The sequence below is a fragment of the Chiloscyllium plagiosum genome, chromosome 26 (assembly GCF_004010195.1).
Source record: "Chiloscyllium plagiosum isolate BGI_BamShark_2017 chromosome 26, ASM401019v2, whole genome shotgun sequence".
In the NCBI taxonomy this organism is placed as follows: Eukaryota; Metazoa; Chordata; class Chondrichthyes; order Orectolobiformes; family Hemiscylliidae; genus Chiloscyllium; species Chiloscyllium plagiosum.
In genome coordinates, this window is record NC_057735.1 from 15,310,690 (window position 1) to 15,328,022 (window position 17,333).

Genomic DNA, 17,333 nt, shown 5'->3' on the forward strand with positions numbered 1-17,333 from the left:
CGAAATGGATGTGGGCTGCTGGAGTATCTGAGGACTCAGGAATGCTGCTGAATATTGTACAATCATCAGCGAACATCCCCACTTCTGATCTTCTGCTAGAGAGAAGGTCATTAATTAAGCAGCTGAGGAGGATTGGGCCGAGGACACTCCCCTAAGGAATTCTTGTAGAGATGTCCTGGAACAGAGATGACTGACCTCCAACAACCACAACCATCCTCCTATGTGCCAGGTATGACTCCAACCAGTGGAGAGTCTTCCCCAACTTCCATTTTGCAAAGGTTACTTAACAGCACACACTGTCAAATGTTGCCTTGATGTCTAGAGCAGTCACACTTAACTTCAAGTCTGGAGTTTGGCCCTTCTGCCAATGTTTTGACTAAGGCTGTAATGAAGTCAGCAGCCAAATGGCCTTTGAGGATACCAAACTGAATAATGGTTAGCAGGTTATTCCTTTGCAATTACTGCTTGATTGTACTATTGTTTCTGCTTGCAGCGCTTTCCTATTGATTGAGAGTAGACCAATAGTGAGATAGACAGCTTTATTGGATTTGTCTTGCTTTTTGAACACAGAATATATCCGGAAAATTTTCAGCATTGCTTGGTAAATATTGGTGCTGTAACTGAACTGGAACAAGTAGCCTGGGGCACAGCTAATTGTACAGCACCAATCTTCAGTACTATTGCTGGAATGTTATCAGGAGACACAGTCTTTGCAGCAATTCTGCAGCCTGTGCAGGCATTAAAAAATATTAGAAAACATTGTTTGTTGTATCCAGTGCTTTCAGCAGTTTCTTGATATCATGTGGAGTGAATTAAATTGACTGAAGACTGTACTCCGTGATGCTGTGGATCACAGAAGGAAGTGAAAATGTGTCATCTAGTCAGCACTTGTGGCTGAAGGTAGATGCATGTATTTCAGCTTTGTGCTTTGTACTATTGTGCTGGGCTCCTCCACTATTGAGGATGTGGATATTTATGGAGGCTCCCCCCTACCAACCCACACCTCTTATTAGTTATTTATTTGTCACCACCATTCGCAGCTGGATATTACAGGACTGCAGAGCATAGATCTGATCAGAATTGTTATGGAATCACTTAGCTTAGCACTGTCTACTTCATGCCTATCCAATTGCAATTAGCCATACATTATAGCTTCACCAGGTTGACACCTTATTTTTAGAGGAGCAGGAAAATCGATGTTTCAGGCAAAAGCCCTTCATCAGGAATGGTGTTGAAAAGCTACAAACTCAAACAAGCAGACAAAACGTGTCCAAAAGCCCTAGCCACTCTCCCCTACATCAAAGACATCTTGGAAATGACTGCCAGACTACTCAGACCTCTTGGCATCATGGTAGCCCACAAAGCCACCAACACAGTAAAACAGCAGCTAATGAACTTAAAAGACCCCAAACAAACAATAAGCACAACTAATGACATTTAAAAAATACCTTGCAAGACCTGTAACAAACACTACATTGGACAAACAAACAGAAAACTAGCCACCAGGATACATGAACATCAACTAACCACAAAAACGTATGGCCCACTCCCACTAGTATCATTATATACATATGAGGAAGGACACCACTTCGACTGGGATAACATATCCATCTGAGGAAAAGCCAAACTGAGACATGCCCAAGAATTCCAAGGAGCATGGCATTCCAACCAGAACTCTCTCAACAAACATCGACTTGGACCCCATTTACCACCCCATGACAAAAAAGGAGAAAAGCCACCACAGTTAATGACATCACCAACCCAAGGAAACCTAAACACATAAATAGAAAGTGGGTCACTAACACCAATGCTTTACCGGAAGCTCACTGATAATGCTACATAGGATGGTGCTGAAACGTCTGAAAATGAACCTTCCAGCTCAGCTTATGTAAGGACAATGGGTAGAGTTTCAATTTGTAGTTAAAGTGCATTTTTGAGTGAAATTCATAGCACCTAGACAGTATGTCTTGGAGTGACTTTTCTCATGTCATCTTCTAATTTTCATCTCGTTAATTAGGCAAGCAGGGTTTTGGATAACTGTCTTTTGGGACTGAGCAGCTGAAGAGGTAGACATATCACCACTGCCAGAACTTCCAGCTTTCACACCCCAGGCACTATATTTCAAGCCCAGTAGCATTCCAACCAGATGTTACAAGCCAGGAACTAGCCCTCACACTGTAGTACTTGACCATTATGGTCTAGAGGAATGGCTTCCATTGCTACAGAATGATGTCTCAATGGCACTTCTACTGACCTACCCTTAATCCTCAGGCTCCTTGCACTTGAACTGACTGTGGTCAACTCCTTATGGATAATGGGGATTGGGGGAAATATTTAAACTAAGGAACCATCCACCTTCTCAGGATGAAATGCGACATTCCATGGCACTATTTAAAGGATGCAGAAATGTTTGCCTTTGTGCACTGACAGAGATCTATCCCTCACAGCCACTTAAATCAAATAATCATGTAATCATACGATGGACAAAAATGATCTTCTTTGTGGGATTTCACTGTACATAGCCTGGCTGTTAGGTTTTCAACATAAAAGCACCTCAAAACTACTTCATTGACTCTGAATAGTTTTGAGATTTCCTAAGGTTGTGAAGGTGCTATATAAATGCAAGTTTTTTTTCTCTTTGCTTGCCTATTAACAACAGTAAAGAGGAACTAGGAGAGAAGACTATAATGGAGAGAAATGAATGGTACTGATGCTAAGTGAGGGCCTGTCTGAATTGATTTTTGTCTCTGAAGTAGCTCTAACCAACAGACCACATCCCAAAATGCAAACCAACAAATAAATTATGTCTATGAGTCAGTTTATTCAGGAAAGAAGAGCAAATACTGTGTTTAAAAATGAAATAGAATGGCTTTTTCCAAGGTTTCAGAGGGAAGAGATCTGACTCTTGGGACATTATTCTCAACAAGTGTGTCTTGTCTATGTGGACAGCAAAAGCAGTGGTCAATTTCCTTCAAAGTGTTTCATGATGTAAGGTACATCAACATCATGAAAGTCTAACAATCCTGGAGAGTCTGTATAATATTTGCTAAAGTCATTTCTAAGATTTGACGTGTAATATTTTAATGTGTTTATGTTGAATACATTTGTAGAGTTATATCCAAGTCTTTTGTGGAACATTTGCCATAAATGACTTGAAGAGTGAAATATATTTCCATCATTGTTTATGACTCCCATATCCATGTTGCTCTGGCAGTAGGCACTTTAGTGTGTTTGCTTAATATTTACACTATGATGTGATAAGTTATAATACAAACATCAAATAGAATTTGCTTAGTTTATTTGACTCTTAGAGGGGGAGATCATATCTCTAAGATAGTTACTACACAAAACAATAAGGAATTCAAAAGAAACTTCTTTACCATACTTGGTTAAAATGTAGAACTTGTTTTTACATGCAGTGATTGAGGCAAATAGCATACATGCCGGTCAAACAAAATTAGGAAAGTTCATAAAAGAATAAAAGAATTTGCTGATGAGATGAAAAGTTGGAAGGGAGCTTGTGTACACTGCATACTAGTTGGGCTGAATGGTCTGTACCTATGCTTTAATTTCAACTAAACATCTTTTATATAACACTTTTTCATGATCTTATGCACAATAAGGACTTTGCTGTGGCTCAGTTGGTATACACTCACCTTTGAGTTACTGAGAATGGAATCTTATAGGGATCTGAACAATGTGGGCTATGGTGAGAAATGTAGCAGAAATAAATGAGAATTCCTGTGAAAGATACTTTGATGTGTTTACTTTTAACTAAGTTCTGACTATTGAAGTGAGATTCTTGCTAAGCAGCGACAACTTGGCAGCTTCCCATTCCACCATTATGCCCTGAACAAATTAGACACCCAAGAATTCTTGACATGGAAATCAGATTGGGTATTTGTTAAACTTTATCTTGCCACACCAACGTCTCAAGGCCTGCACTATGCATACCAGCCACAAGTACCCCACATTCGCAGACATTGGCATCCAACTTGTGCCAGCCTCTAAGATAGTCCATGACATATCTCCAATCCACTTACAACACTACTATGTTTTACCTCAGGGCACAATAGCTAATGTCATTGCAATGCTGCTGCAAGGACAGGCCCCCAGTTCAGCACATGTACCAGGCTACATCTCCAGGCCGTTAATGCTCACTGGCTTTGAATCTACCTGGAGGCTCACAGCATCCATGCCTTGCCTTTCCTTGCCTCTTTGCACCTTGGCCCTCAGTCAGAGATACCGGGCTCACAGTAGAGATGTTCCCTTTAGTGAAAAGGCACAAACTAAGATGCTTGTCATTGTCAGCTTTCCTGAGACATGTCAAGGGAGATAGCCTTCAGTCAGGGATTCCCAGCACAATAGGTCAAGGGCAGCCTCCAGCGCCAGTTAGTCAACTGTTTGGGGTGGTCAAAGTCGGGATACTCTCCATGTAAGGGCAGAATGTTGGGCACCCATCTTGACTCTTTTTGCCTTGTACTGAGATTATTTTCCTCCTGGAATGACAGAGAGTAATAATAAGGAAGATGAAAGTTGGTGGCACAGCTGCTATTTGAATTGCAGATGGGAGCACATCCCAAACGAGTGAACAGGGTCAGGTCTCTGCTCATAAAGTGGTACGCCAATATCCCCCTACTGCCAGAGCAGACATCAGAAACCATGCCGGGCATCTCCAGACTAATAGAGCTTGTCTGGGCTACTATAAAATTTTCATGATGGCACTGATGCCAAGGATACCAGGTCCATTCTGGATTATGCCAGCAGTAATAAATTAATCTGGTTATGGTGAGGTGGTGCAGTCATGGAGTCATCCAGCCACAGAATCATGGTTTGTTTTGGCATGGAAAGAGGCCCTTCAGCCCATCATACCCATGCCCGCCATCAAACATCCTCACGGGGAGAGAGGAGCCTCATGTTTTAATCTCCAAGTGAGGAGGTTGAAGTGTTGCAAGAGCTGGTGAGCGAAAGTCTTCTTGCAAATACTGAGAGTGGCAGAGCTTAGTGGGAAGTGTGTGCAGACACAGATAGAATGAATGTGAGGTAGCAGAGCGAAGAGTGTGGTACTTACCTTAGTGGAGTGCAGAAGGTTATTGACCTTCTTATGGTATTGCTGACTGTTGGTCTGGATTACGGATATGGCACTGATCTGGTTAGGGACCTGGAATCAGACCTCCAGAGTCCAGTGGTGTGGCCTCCCCTGCCTGTCCTCTGGGAAAAGTCCTTTCTATCATACCCTCTACAAGGACTACCAGCTCCCTGTCAGAAAATCACGGTGCCATCCTCCCCTTCTCTGACATGTTCTATAAATGAAGAAGGGCTTATGCCCGAAACGTCGATTCTCCTGTTCCTTGGATGCTGCCTGACCTGCTGCGCTTTTCAAGCAACACATTTTCAGCTCTGATCTCCAGCATCTGCAGTCCTCACTTTCTCCTCCCATGTTCTATAAATGTCCTTTATCAAGCACATCAGCTTTGGAATGCACAGCAGCCTTTTAAAGATGATGTAGACAGCTATCCGTGAGTGGTGAGTTGTTCTGGGCTTGGCATTTGATAAGTTGGGGCTGGAATCGGTCATGAGGGATGCCATGGGTTTGAGTAGGTACGTAATACAGTGTGTTTGGTGAGATAAAGCATCAGAACTCATTCAGCATTTCACCAAAATGGTTGCCAAAAACATGATGCAACTCAGCTTTAGCCAAAAAACATAAGAGCTAGCCTAATCATTTTATTGTTTGTGCCTACATCTCTGTACTATTTTTCCAAAAGAAGGCATGTTTAATTTTTTAATTTGCATTATTCCTCCTCCTTTGACTGTCAATTTTGGATATAAAAGCAAATTGAGAAAATAGCAAATGCCTTCATTACCTAAACTAGGTTTAAAGGATCTTTTCTTATAGTGACAGACCAGGCTCTCTGATCTGCTTACATTCAGTTTAACATCAGAGCCTTTTTTTTTGACACATTTCTAACAGGAAAAGTAAAGACAGTAAAAACAAATTTAACTGTAACTTTCAAAAGGGAATTCAATAAATATTTAGTTAAAAATCACACAACACCAGGTTATACTCGAATAGATTTATTTGGAAGCACCAGCTATCAGAGCGCTGCATCTTCATCCACCATCTGATGAAGGAGCAGCGCTCCTCAAGCTAGTGCTTCCAAATAAATCTGTTGGCCTATAGCCTGGTGTTGTGTGATTTTTAACTTTGTACACCCCCAGTCCAACATCAGCACCTCCAGGTCATGACGACAATAAATATTTGAAGGGAAGAAGATTGCAGGACTAAGGGACCGGGTAAGGAAGTAAAATGAATTAACCAGCTCCTTCAGACAAATAGTCTGCCTCTATTTTGTGGCTTCAGCCATTGGAAATGTATAATGAAAAAACGGCTGGTATAGTCCGCTTTGTCAGGAGACTATAGGCCACGGCAAGGCTCAGGCCCAATCTTGCTCCTCTTGGGTAAAGCCCCGTGCTGGATCCGCAGCAGTACAAACCGCACCCATTACATCAGAGACCTCCAGAACCAAAACAGCAGACTTGTGGAAAAACAGACGGTGAGTAATTGCTGCAGTTACTACTTAACTGAAATGATGTTGCCATCCGCAATTATGAAATTAGATGGAAAAGTTTGAGTAAAACTCTAGCAATTTTTTTTGTTCTGGCACTTGCTAATAATGGGCAAAATGTCTCGCTGATGATCCTAATTTGGAAGTCACTGCTCTTTGTATTCATCGCCAAATAGTAAAGCAATCCATTCTTGATTGGACTGAGTAAGAGAGAATCCGAGAATGAAATGGTTCACCTGATACATTAATCTATCTTTTTTTACCTCAGCCCAGCATTGCATAGAAACCTAGATATAGGAATTAAGAACAAGGCTAGACCTTCAAGCCTGATCTGCCTTTCTATATGATCACGTTTGATCATTCAACTCAATATCTTGTTCCTGCTTTTGCTCCATATTCTTTGATCACTTTAAGCCCTAAGCACTACATCTATGTGTCTCCTTCTTGCCTTTCCCTTCTGTCTCTGAGTCAAAAGGTCGTGAATTTGAATTCAACTCCTGAGAGTTGAGGGCTTAATTATTTATTGAGGTGCTGAGGAAGTGCGTTACTCTCAGAGGTACCATCTGTTGGTTGAGATGATAAACCAACTTGTTAGTCTCTCAACTAACGTAATGGAAACAGGTCTGGCTCTTTGTCTCATTGATCCTTCTGTGGATTAGAAAATAGGCTTTTTCTCATTGCAAAATGATGACACTCCAAAGTGATTAATTACCAGTGAAGCACTTTGAAGCATCCTGAGATAATGAAGCCACTATATAAATGCAAGTTCTTCCTCTTTCACATCTTGACTAATGTGCTTTACATCTCAGCATCCGTAAATTTAATTTCAGATTTCCAATAGTGTCACTTTTACCTCTACTGGAGCCAAGTTGGAAATGTTGTAGCTGCCTGAAGAGATTTGCTGTGTTGGTTTATGACCAATCTGTTTCAAATGGTTCTGGATATATATCCTAAGGGCTGCTGGTGCTGTTCAGTTCTCTGCACAAATATAATGCAGCAGTTGCAAAGGAATGGTTTCCGAATTCATGAATGATTAAATAAATCACCACTGGTGCGTGTTGAAGGATCATTCTAGACAGTGATTATAAAATCCATCACTAGCTGGTATAATCTGCCTGAATGTCCAGCCTGTCTGTGATCAGACAAAGAAACAGCCTGCAACAGAACAATAGAATGTCATCTGCATCACTCCACTGCCATGGACATCAAGACTACCTTCAATAGCAAATTAAGTGCAACATTATCAGATCTGATCTCACTTCTGATAATGTTTCAAATACAGTATATACTATCCCACGTAATTCTTTCTAGGAGTTTTGAACTTCATTGGCTGCTAAAGGACTTGGAATGCTTTGAGTTCATGCAAGATACTAAATGAGTGTTCTATTATTTGAGTAAATATTTGTGCAAGTCAAGTTGTGTGTGCTGTTGATGGAGTGCCTCCTCATACTAAGGGCTAAGTCTCAATATACTTTGAATGAACTAAATGTCTGTAAGTAATGTTAACCTGTTGCAATTCACCATATTGTGTTAGTCCATTTTTCTGGAGCCAAATCTGTTCAAATTTTCCAACTGAGCAAGTTGTAACTAATTTAACCTCTTGGCGCCATCCAGATGAATGTTAATATGCAATGATTTTGTGTTGTTTATAGTTACTGTTTCTGTGCCATTATGGTATATTTTTACAGTTTCTCATTTTCTGTTTTATTTTTACTTCATTGTGACAGATATATCAGCCATTTTACAGGATGCTATGTGTAAGTGATTCTAGCTTTGAAGCCTTTTTCATGATAGAAATACTAAGGCAAAGTCAAACACCACAGATACTGAAGTCAGAAATGAAAACTGGATGTGTCATAAAGCATCTGCAGGGAAAGAAATGGTTAATGTTTGAGGTCGATGACTTATGACCAAATTCCCTCCCACTGACTGGAGGATACGTTCGGGAGAAAAATAAGCAAAATTTCATGGACTTGTGCCCGTTGTCAACCCCTATCCACTCATAAATCAGACAGCGTGGTGTGGAAAATCTGGGCATCAGTCTCCTGATGGAAACTGGCTTGTTGCTGAGAACACAATTAAAGGTTTGGTACAAAGTCCAACACTGGAGTAAAGTTGGCAGCTATAGGATGTCTCAATATTGAATAGATTGTCTTCATTCAGTTCTTCCGGGAAAGCTTTTATTATGCATTGAACTACAAGCTACAATAGGCGACATTTATCCCAATTTATTCAGGACAATGTAGTATTGCAGCAGTTACGACAGACTGAGGGAGGCTCTGCTTTTTTTTAACTCATCAGTAGGTGTGCGGTACTGTGTTCAGTAAGTTTTGATTATCCACTTTCTGCAGCATAACATTACAATGTAATTGTAGAAAGGGGAGAATTTTATGAGCCCATGCATCATTATCATCCATTGTGAATATAATGGTGTCCCTAATACTTATAAGTCTCTCTCAGGCAGCCTAACATCACCTTAAGTATCAAAACTGGCTAAGGCATGCTTCATTTGGGATATTTATTTTAATCCTAGTTGAATGTAATTTAAGTTAGGATTCAAGATGCTAGATATAATTATTGAATGCTTACAGCACAGAAGGAGATCATTTGGTTCATTATTTCCACGCTCAGATGTCTGTAAGATCAGCTTGCCTCATCCCACTTGCCTCCCTTTGCCCCACAGCTTTCTCCTCAAACAACTATCCAGTTCTCTTTGTTCATGGTCTTGTGCCCATTGTCAACCTCTAACCACTCAGCTGAGTCTGCCTCTGTCTCATGCACAGTTAATGCTCTCTGCATCTTAACCATTTCTTACATGAACAAATTTTCCACGTGTCACTGTTACTTCTTCTGACAGTTTTCTTAAATTGGTGTCCTCAGTTCTTTTGGAAAGAGGAACAGGTCTCTTTCCCTATTTACTCTGTGCAAATCCTCCATCATTTTGAACACATCCACCAAATCACCACCATAGCCTCCAAGTCAAACAGCTCCTTAAAATAATTCTTGTGAATACTTTCCTTCCTATATTTAATATATTTTAACATATTTATTATTTGCCCAGTATTTATTTTCCTCTTGGAAGTATTTGGAGAATGAGGAACTTACGTGTTCTTTATAGAGAATATGCATTACTTAAGACTTATCATCACAGAATCTCCACAGTGTGAAAGCAGGCTATTCAGCCCACTGAGTCCATACTGACCCTCCAAACAGCATCCCACCCAGACCTACTCCTCTACCCTATCCCCACATTTCCCATGGCTAATTCTTCTAGACTGCACATCCCTGGACTCTATGGGCAATTTAGCATGGCCAATCCATCTGGCCTGCACATCTTTGGACTGTGGGAAGAAACCTACGCAGACACAAGGAGAATGTGCAAACTCCACACAGTCATCTCAGCCTAGAATCGAACCTAGGTCCCTGGCATTGTGATGCAGCAGTGTTAATCACTGAGCCAACGTGCCAAATTGTTTCTCTTTGATATCTTCCACATTAATGGAAGGGTCTATTTACCTGTAGAAATTGGTACTGGGGCCAAGAGCGCTTAGGTATGAAAAGGTAATCAATAATGTTTACAGCAAAGCCAACAGGCCATTCAATCCATGCCAGTCTTTATGCACCACATAAGCCTTCTCACACTGTCCTTCATTTTATGCCCATCCACTTATTCTACCATTCTTTTCTCCTTCTTGTTTTAATTTCCCCACAAATGCTCCTATAGTTTTCACCTCAAATACTTGTGGTGAAAGCAAGTTCCACTTTCTACCCATTCCCTGGACTAACAGGATTTTCCTGAATTCACTATTTAGCTGTTTAAGAGGGAGTCACAAATTAGATACTGAGATATGGAGGAGGGAGTTTGAAAGGGTGATTGTTAGTTAGTTTGAAAGATTAGGGAAATGGAAAATTTTCAAAAGTCAAGAGTAGAATCAGAAAGGTGAGGGAATATGGGGAGAATTCCTGATACCAAGATCATGGTAAGAAATATTTAGCTACCTTGATCACAACAAGAGGTTCATACACTCCAGGATGGTATGCATGGTGACAGAATTGAGACAAGATTGTGTAAGAGTTGAAATGAATCAAATAAGTACAGCTGTACATAGGACTTTGAGCTAAACAGAATGGAGGAGGATTCTGGATAATCATCTACCTTCTTGATTTGCAATCAAAGTAGATAACTTCACATTTATTCACTGTATACTTCATCTGCCATGCATCTACCCATCCATTTCTCTATCTTCCTCACAGTTTACCCTCCCACCTAACTTTTCAATCTTGGAGATGTTACATTAAGTTCACTCATCGAGTCTATGATTCTATCTAAGTCATTAATATAAATTATGGGGAGACAATGCCTAGTGGTATTATCGCTAGACTATTAATCCAGAAACTCAGCTAATGTTCTGGGGACCTGGGTTTGAATCCCACAATGGCAGATGGTGAAATTTGAATTCAACAAAAAAAAATCTGGAATTAAAAGTCTACTGATGGTCATGAAACCATTGCTGATTGTTGGAAAAATCCATCCAGTTCCCAAATGTCTTTCAGGGAAAGAAATCTGCCATCCTCACTTGGTCTGGCCTACAAGCAGCTTCACAGCAATTCTCAATTGCCTTCTGACTTTGCCCAACAACCATTCAGTTGTACCAATCTCTACAAAGTCTCAAAGAAATGAAACTGAATGGATCACCTGGCATCAACCTAGGCACCAGAAAGACAACAGCCAACACCAATATATCGACCCTGCAAAATCCTCCTTACTAACATCAGGGGGCTTCTGCTGTCTCACAGACTAGTCAAGCAACAGTCTGACATAGTCATACTCACAGAACCATTCCTTACAGACAATGTCACAGGTACAACCATCACTATCCCATATATAATCTGTCCCACTGGCAGGACAGACCCAGCAAAGGTGGCAGCACACTGGTATACAGTTGGGATGGAGTTGTCCTGGGAGGCATCAATGTTGATCCTGGACCCTATGAAGTCTCATGCCTTCGGGTTAAAAATGGGCAAGGAAATCTCCTGCTGGTAGATATGTACCATCTTCCCTCAGCTGATGAATCGGTACTCCTCCATGTTGAACAACACTTAGAGGAAGCACTGATGATGGCAAGGGCATAAAATGTACTGTGGGTGAGGTATTTCAATGTTCACCACCAAAAGTGGCTCAGCAGCTGTATTACTGATCGAGCTGGTCAGGTCCTAAAGGACATAGCTGTTAGACTGGGTCTGCATCAAGTGGTAAAGAACCAAAAGAGGGAAAAACATACTTATCCTCATCCTTACCAATCTGTCAGCTGCAGATGCATCTGCCCATGACAGTATTGGTAAGAGTGACCACTGCACATTCCTTGTAGAGAGGAAATTCCACCTTCACATTGAAAACAACCTCTATTGTGTTTTGTGGCACTATCACCGTGCTAAATGGGACAGCCTTCAAATAGATCCAGCAACTCAAGACTGGGCCTCAATAAGGCATTGTGGACATTCAACATCAGCAGAATTGTACTCCAGCACAATGCATAATGTCATGTCCCAGCATATCCCCCACCCAACCATTACCATCAAGCCAGGGGATCAACCCTGGATCAGTGGACAGTTCAGGATGGCAGGCCAGGAAGAGCACCAGGAATACCTGAAAATGAGGTGTCAAACAGTGAAGCCACAAAACAAGATAACTTACATAGCAAACAGGATAAGTGGCAAGATAGACAGAGAAGTGATCCCACAACCAATGGATCAGATCTAAACTGTGTAGTCCTGCCACCTCCAGTCATAAATGATGGTGGACAGCTAAACAACTCAACGGAGGAAGACCTGCAAATATCCCTATCCCCAATGTTGGAAGACCCCAACACATCAGAGCAAAAAGTAAGGCTGAAGCTATTGCAGCAATCTTCAGCCAAAGGTACCGAGTGGATGATCCATCTCAGCCTCCTCCAGTGGTTCCCAGCATTACAGATACCTGTCTTCAGCCAATTTGATTCACTCTACGTGACATCAAGAAATGCTTAGAGACACTGGATACAGCAAAGGCTATGGGGTTTGATAACATTGCAGCAATAACACTGAAGGCTTGTGCTCAAGGGCTTGCTGCTTCCCTAGCCAAGCTTTTCCCATACAGTCACAACATGGGTAATCAACAGACAATGTGCGAAATTGCCCAGATACATAAAAAGCAGGACATATCCAACCCAGCCAATTACTGCTCCATTAGTCTATTCTCAATCGTCAGTAAAGTGATGGAAGGTGTGATCAATAGTGTTATAAAGCAGCACCTGCTCAGCCATAACCTGCTCAGTGATGCCCAGTTTGGGTTCTGCCAGGGCCAGTCAGCTCCTGACCTAGTTACAGCCTTGGTTCAAACATGGACAAAAGAGCTGAATTCCGGAGGTGGGGTGAGAGTATAAGCCCTTGACATCATTGCGGCATCTGACCAAGCGAGCATCAATGTGCTCAATTGAAACTGGAATCAATGGGTAGATGGTATCAAACTCTCCAGTGGTTGGAGTCATACCTGGCACATAGGAAGATGGTTGTGGTTTTCTGAAGATCAGTCATTCCAGCTCCAAGATATCTCTGCTAGAGTTCCACAGAGTAGTGTCCTAGGCCCAACCATCTTCAGCTCTTTCATCAATGACTTTTCCTCCATCAATAAGATCAGAAATGCGTTGCTATAAAAACTTTTATAATAGATTCTAGCATTTTCCCTAATGTCAGCTATAATTTCCTGTTTTCTCTCTATCACCTTTTCCTAAACAGTACAGGTACATTAGCTACCCTCCAATCATAGGACTTATTCCAGTGTCTGTAGAATCTTGAAAGGTGAGCATTTTCGCTTGGGCCACTTCGTTCGGTAGTCTGGGCCCTAGGGGTTTATTGACCTTTAAACCCCTATACCATTTCCCTATTTAGATTAAATCTAACTATTAGATTACTTATAGCATGGAAACAGGCCCTTCGGCCCAACAAGTCCACACCGACCCACCGAAGCGCAACCCACCCAGACCCATTCCCCTATATTTACCCCTGCACCTAACACTACGGGCAATTTAGCGTGGCCAATTCACCTAACCTGCACATTTTTCTTTTGGACTGTGGGAGGAAACCGGAGCACCCGGAGGAAACCCATGCAGACATGGGGAGAATGTGCAAACTCCACACAACATGAGGCGGGAATTGAACCCGGGTCTCTGGCGCTGTGAGGCAGTAGTGCTAACCACTGTGTCACCGTGCCGCCCTCTTAATCCTGACTTCCTTCAGTTCCTCCCTTTCATTAGACCCAGTATTCCCCAATATCTTTGGGGGAATTGTGAAGACAGAAGCAAAATATGTATTTAATTGGTCTGCCAACTCTTCATTCCCCTTTATAACTTGCCCAGTTTCTGATTGCAAGTGACCTACATTTGTCTTCGCTCACCTTTTTCTCCTCAACATACCTGGAGAAACTTGCAATCAGTTTGTATGATTCCTGCAAGCATACTCTCATGTTCTATTTTCCACTTCTTAATCAGTCCCTTTGTCCTCCTTTACTGAATTCTAAACTGCTCCAATACTGAGGCCTGCAGCTTTTTAAGCCAATTTGCATGTCTTTTCATTGGATCTGGAAGTATCCTTGATTTTGTTTGTTAGCCATGGATCAGACCACCTTGCCTGTTTATTTTTATGCGAGACAGAAATGAATAATTGTTACAGCTCCTCCACGCACTCGTTAAATGTTTGCCATTGCATATCCATTACCGTCCTTTGAAGTAAGGTTCCCCAATTTATCATAGCCAGCTACCTTTGTAGATTGTTTCATTTCGAATCAGGACTCAGAATCAACTGTGTCACTCTCCACCTGAATGAAGAGTTTAATTATATTATGATCACTTTTCCTTAAAGAGCTCTTACACAGCTCGATTGCCAATTATTCCTTTCTCATTACACAATACCTAGTCTAGGACAGCCTGTTCTTGAATTGCTTCCTCAATGTACTGATCCAGAAAACCATCTCAGACACACTCCTGGAATACTTCCTCTACGGGCGCTATTACTGATTTGATTTGCTTGAACTATATGCAGATGAAAGTCACCTCCAATTACAACAATACCTTTGTTGATTGCATCATTAATTTGCTATTCAGTGCCTTCCCCAACATTACCAGTACAGTTTAGTGGTCAATATATAACCTTCACTATCATTGTCAGTCCCTTGGTGCTTTTAAGCTCTACCCATAAGAATTTCACTTTGCTGGAGATATTTTTCCTTTCTCACGATTGTGTTAATTCTATCCTTCCTCCTTTTTCTCTTTGTCTGACCTTCCTAAAAAAAAACTGAGAACCCCTGGCTATTTAGTTCCCATACCTGGCCACCCTGTAGTCAGGTCTTCATAATCCAGTCTTCTCAATCCACCCTCCTGTATGATCCCTTTCTGAGACTTGCTTTACCATATCATGGATGCATAATCATGGTCAATCCACTGGATTGGTATCAGCGGCTGCCCTTGACTGACTGCACTGGGACCTTTTGACAAACAAGTGCCTCCATAAATTTCAGGGAGGACTGATTCCCCAAGACTTTGAAACATGACAGCTTGTTTGCTGTGTGTTGCTTGCTCAATAAGTTGCTGGTACATAGTGCAGGTATAAGATTGACGTAGCACACTGCCGTAAAGATGTGTTCGTCCTTGACTGAGGGCTGCTGACCAGTAACGTGTCATGTTGGTAGTGATGGATACCAACGAATTGGACTACTATTGAGCACACAGTGTGATATTGAGGCATAGTATCTGCTAATGGGGCAATCACACAGAAAACCTGCAAGGCCTCATGGAGGGAAGAGACAAAAAGTGTGGTGCTGGAAAAGCACAGCCGGTCAAGCAGCATTCAAGGAGCAGGAGAATTGGCGTTTTGAGCACAAGCTCTTCATCAGAAATGTGGCATTAGGAATCAACTGTCCTGCTCCTCGAATGCTGCCTAACCGGCTGTGCTTTTCAAGCACCACACTTTTCGACTTTGATCTCCAGCATCTGCAGTCCTCAGTTTCTCCCCATGGAGGGAAATCCTCTATGAACCTTGGAGAAAATGACACTTAGTTGATTTCTGGTCGGATTTACCCCATTAAAGCTTACAAGATTCTTAGGAGGCTTGAAAGGGTAGAAACTGAGGGCCTTTTCCCCATCTGGGATAGTCTAGGCTGAGATAGCACAATCACAGGTTAAGGGGTTGCCCATAATGACAGAAATTAGGAGAAACATTATTCTCTCATAGCATAATGAGTTTGTTCACCATTTTACCAAAGGGGGCTGGAGAGGTTGGATTATTAACGATATTCAAAACTGAGATTGACAGGTTTTTAATTTGTCAGGGAATCGAGGTTAATTGGGAAAAGGCAGCAAAGTGGAGTTGAAGATGATCAGATCTACTGTAATTTCTTTGAATAGTGGAGCTAACTCAATGGCCTGAGCGGAATACATTTGCTTCTACATCTTACAATCTTCTGGGAATTTTTACATTTAATATGCTGGGGATATTCAACAGACATTTTGCTGACCACCTACTAAAATAAAGTGATGCTGGTGTCAGTGAATCAAAGGATTTGTAACGTGTGAAAAATTCTTACCTCTGATCTGATTGGCTTCCATATAGAGATACTGAAGATTTTCATGGACTTGTGGAATGGAGGTGAAGTTGTTATGAGACAAGCCTAGTTCAATCAGCCTGGAGATGTTTGAAACTATTTGGAGCCAGACCATCGTTGGTGAGCTTGTTATGGCTCAAATGCAGATAAAGGAGTTGATGAAACTGTGTCAAACAATCTTCCATAAGAGTTTTGACAAGATTGTTGGTGCAGTAAAATCATTGGATTGTATTTGGAAGATTCTTGGGAAACACAGACAACTGATTATAACTCAAATCTAGATGAATAACAGACCTCAATCCTGTCATGGTAGAAAAAAATATATTACTCATAGTTAAACATGTTACATCATTTATTTTGTTTTAGTCATTGGATAGGTTTGAAAACAAAGTGGAATCCAAACAGAAGGCAATACACATAATGACTAAAAATACAGGTAAAAATTTCTGGTGAAAATCACTTAAATTGTCATTGGGCAGGTTATTTTTTAGATGCTGTTGGGGTCAGGAGAAAGATGGGGAGATATGGAATTTGAGTGGGTAACCAAATGAGGCAGTTAAAGGACTGATAGAACCCCATTAATGGATGTCAACTGGATCTTACATTCAGCCTCTTGAAACCATCCCATTTACTCTTTTGCATTTGGCCTCATCCATTCTTAACCCGAAGATGTTGCCGCAATGTTGGATATAGTCCACTAGGTTCAGACACATGGTTGTACATCCCTCAGACAGCTATTATCCATTAATGGGTATTGATAGTAAATGTTATTAGGTTATTTGAATGTACAGGGCAACAAAATTAATTCCAGTTCTGTCTTCGCTGATGTTGACGCACATACCTTTCCATCAGGTCTTGCCAGATAATTATATGAAATAGAAATCCTGCACAATGTCCCATTTCCAATCCAGCAGCTCAGATGCCAATTGAAATGTCCTTACCATTGCCAGAGAGATTATCTAACTCAGCACAAAGCCATAACTTAAACTGAGACCATCTTCATTTATAAAGCTCATTCATTCAATCCATAAACTTTGTGTGGGATGTGGATGAAACACTGGACAAACTACTTCTACACTTGAATTTAAGGTAAAAATAAAATGAATAAATTGATTAATACCAAGGAACAG

The 17,333-nt window shown here is 41.3% G+C and overlaps 1 protein-coding gene across 1 annotated transcript in view; it reads right to left on the bottom strand.

The window, feature by feature from the left end:
- zgc:113307 (uncharacterized protein LOC553753 homolog) overlaps positions 1 to 17,333 on the bottom strand; it is a 36,057-nt gene that overhangs the window by 5,417 nt on the left and 13,307 nt on the right. The window contains 2 exon segments of the mRNA XM_043716569.1: positions 16,186 to 16,294; positions 16,296 to 16,504. Of these exon segments, the coding sequence (XP_043572504.1) occupies positions 16,186 to 16,294; positions 16,296 to 16,504 (318 nt within the window).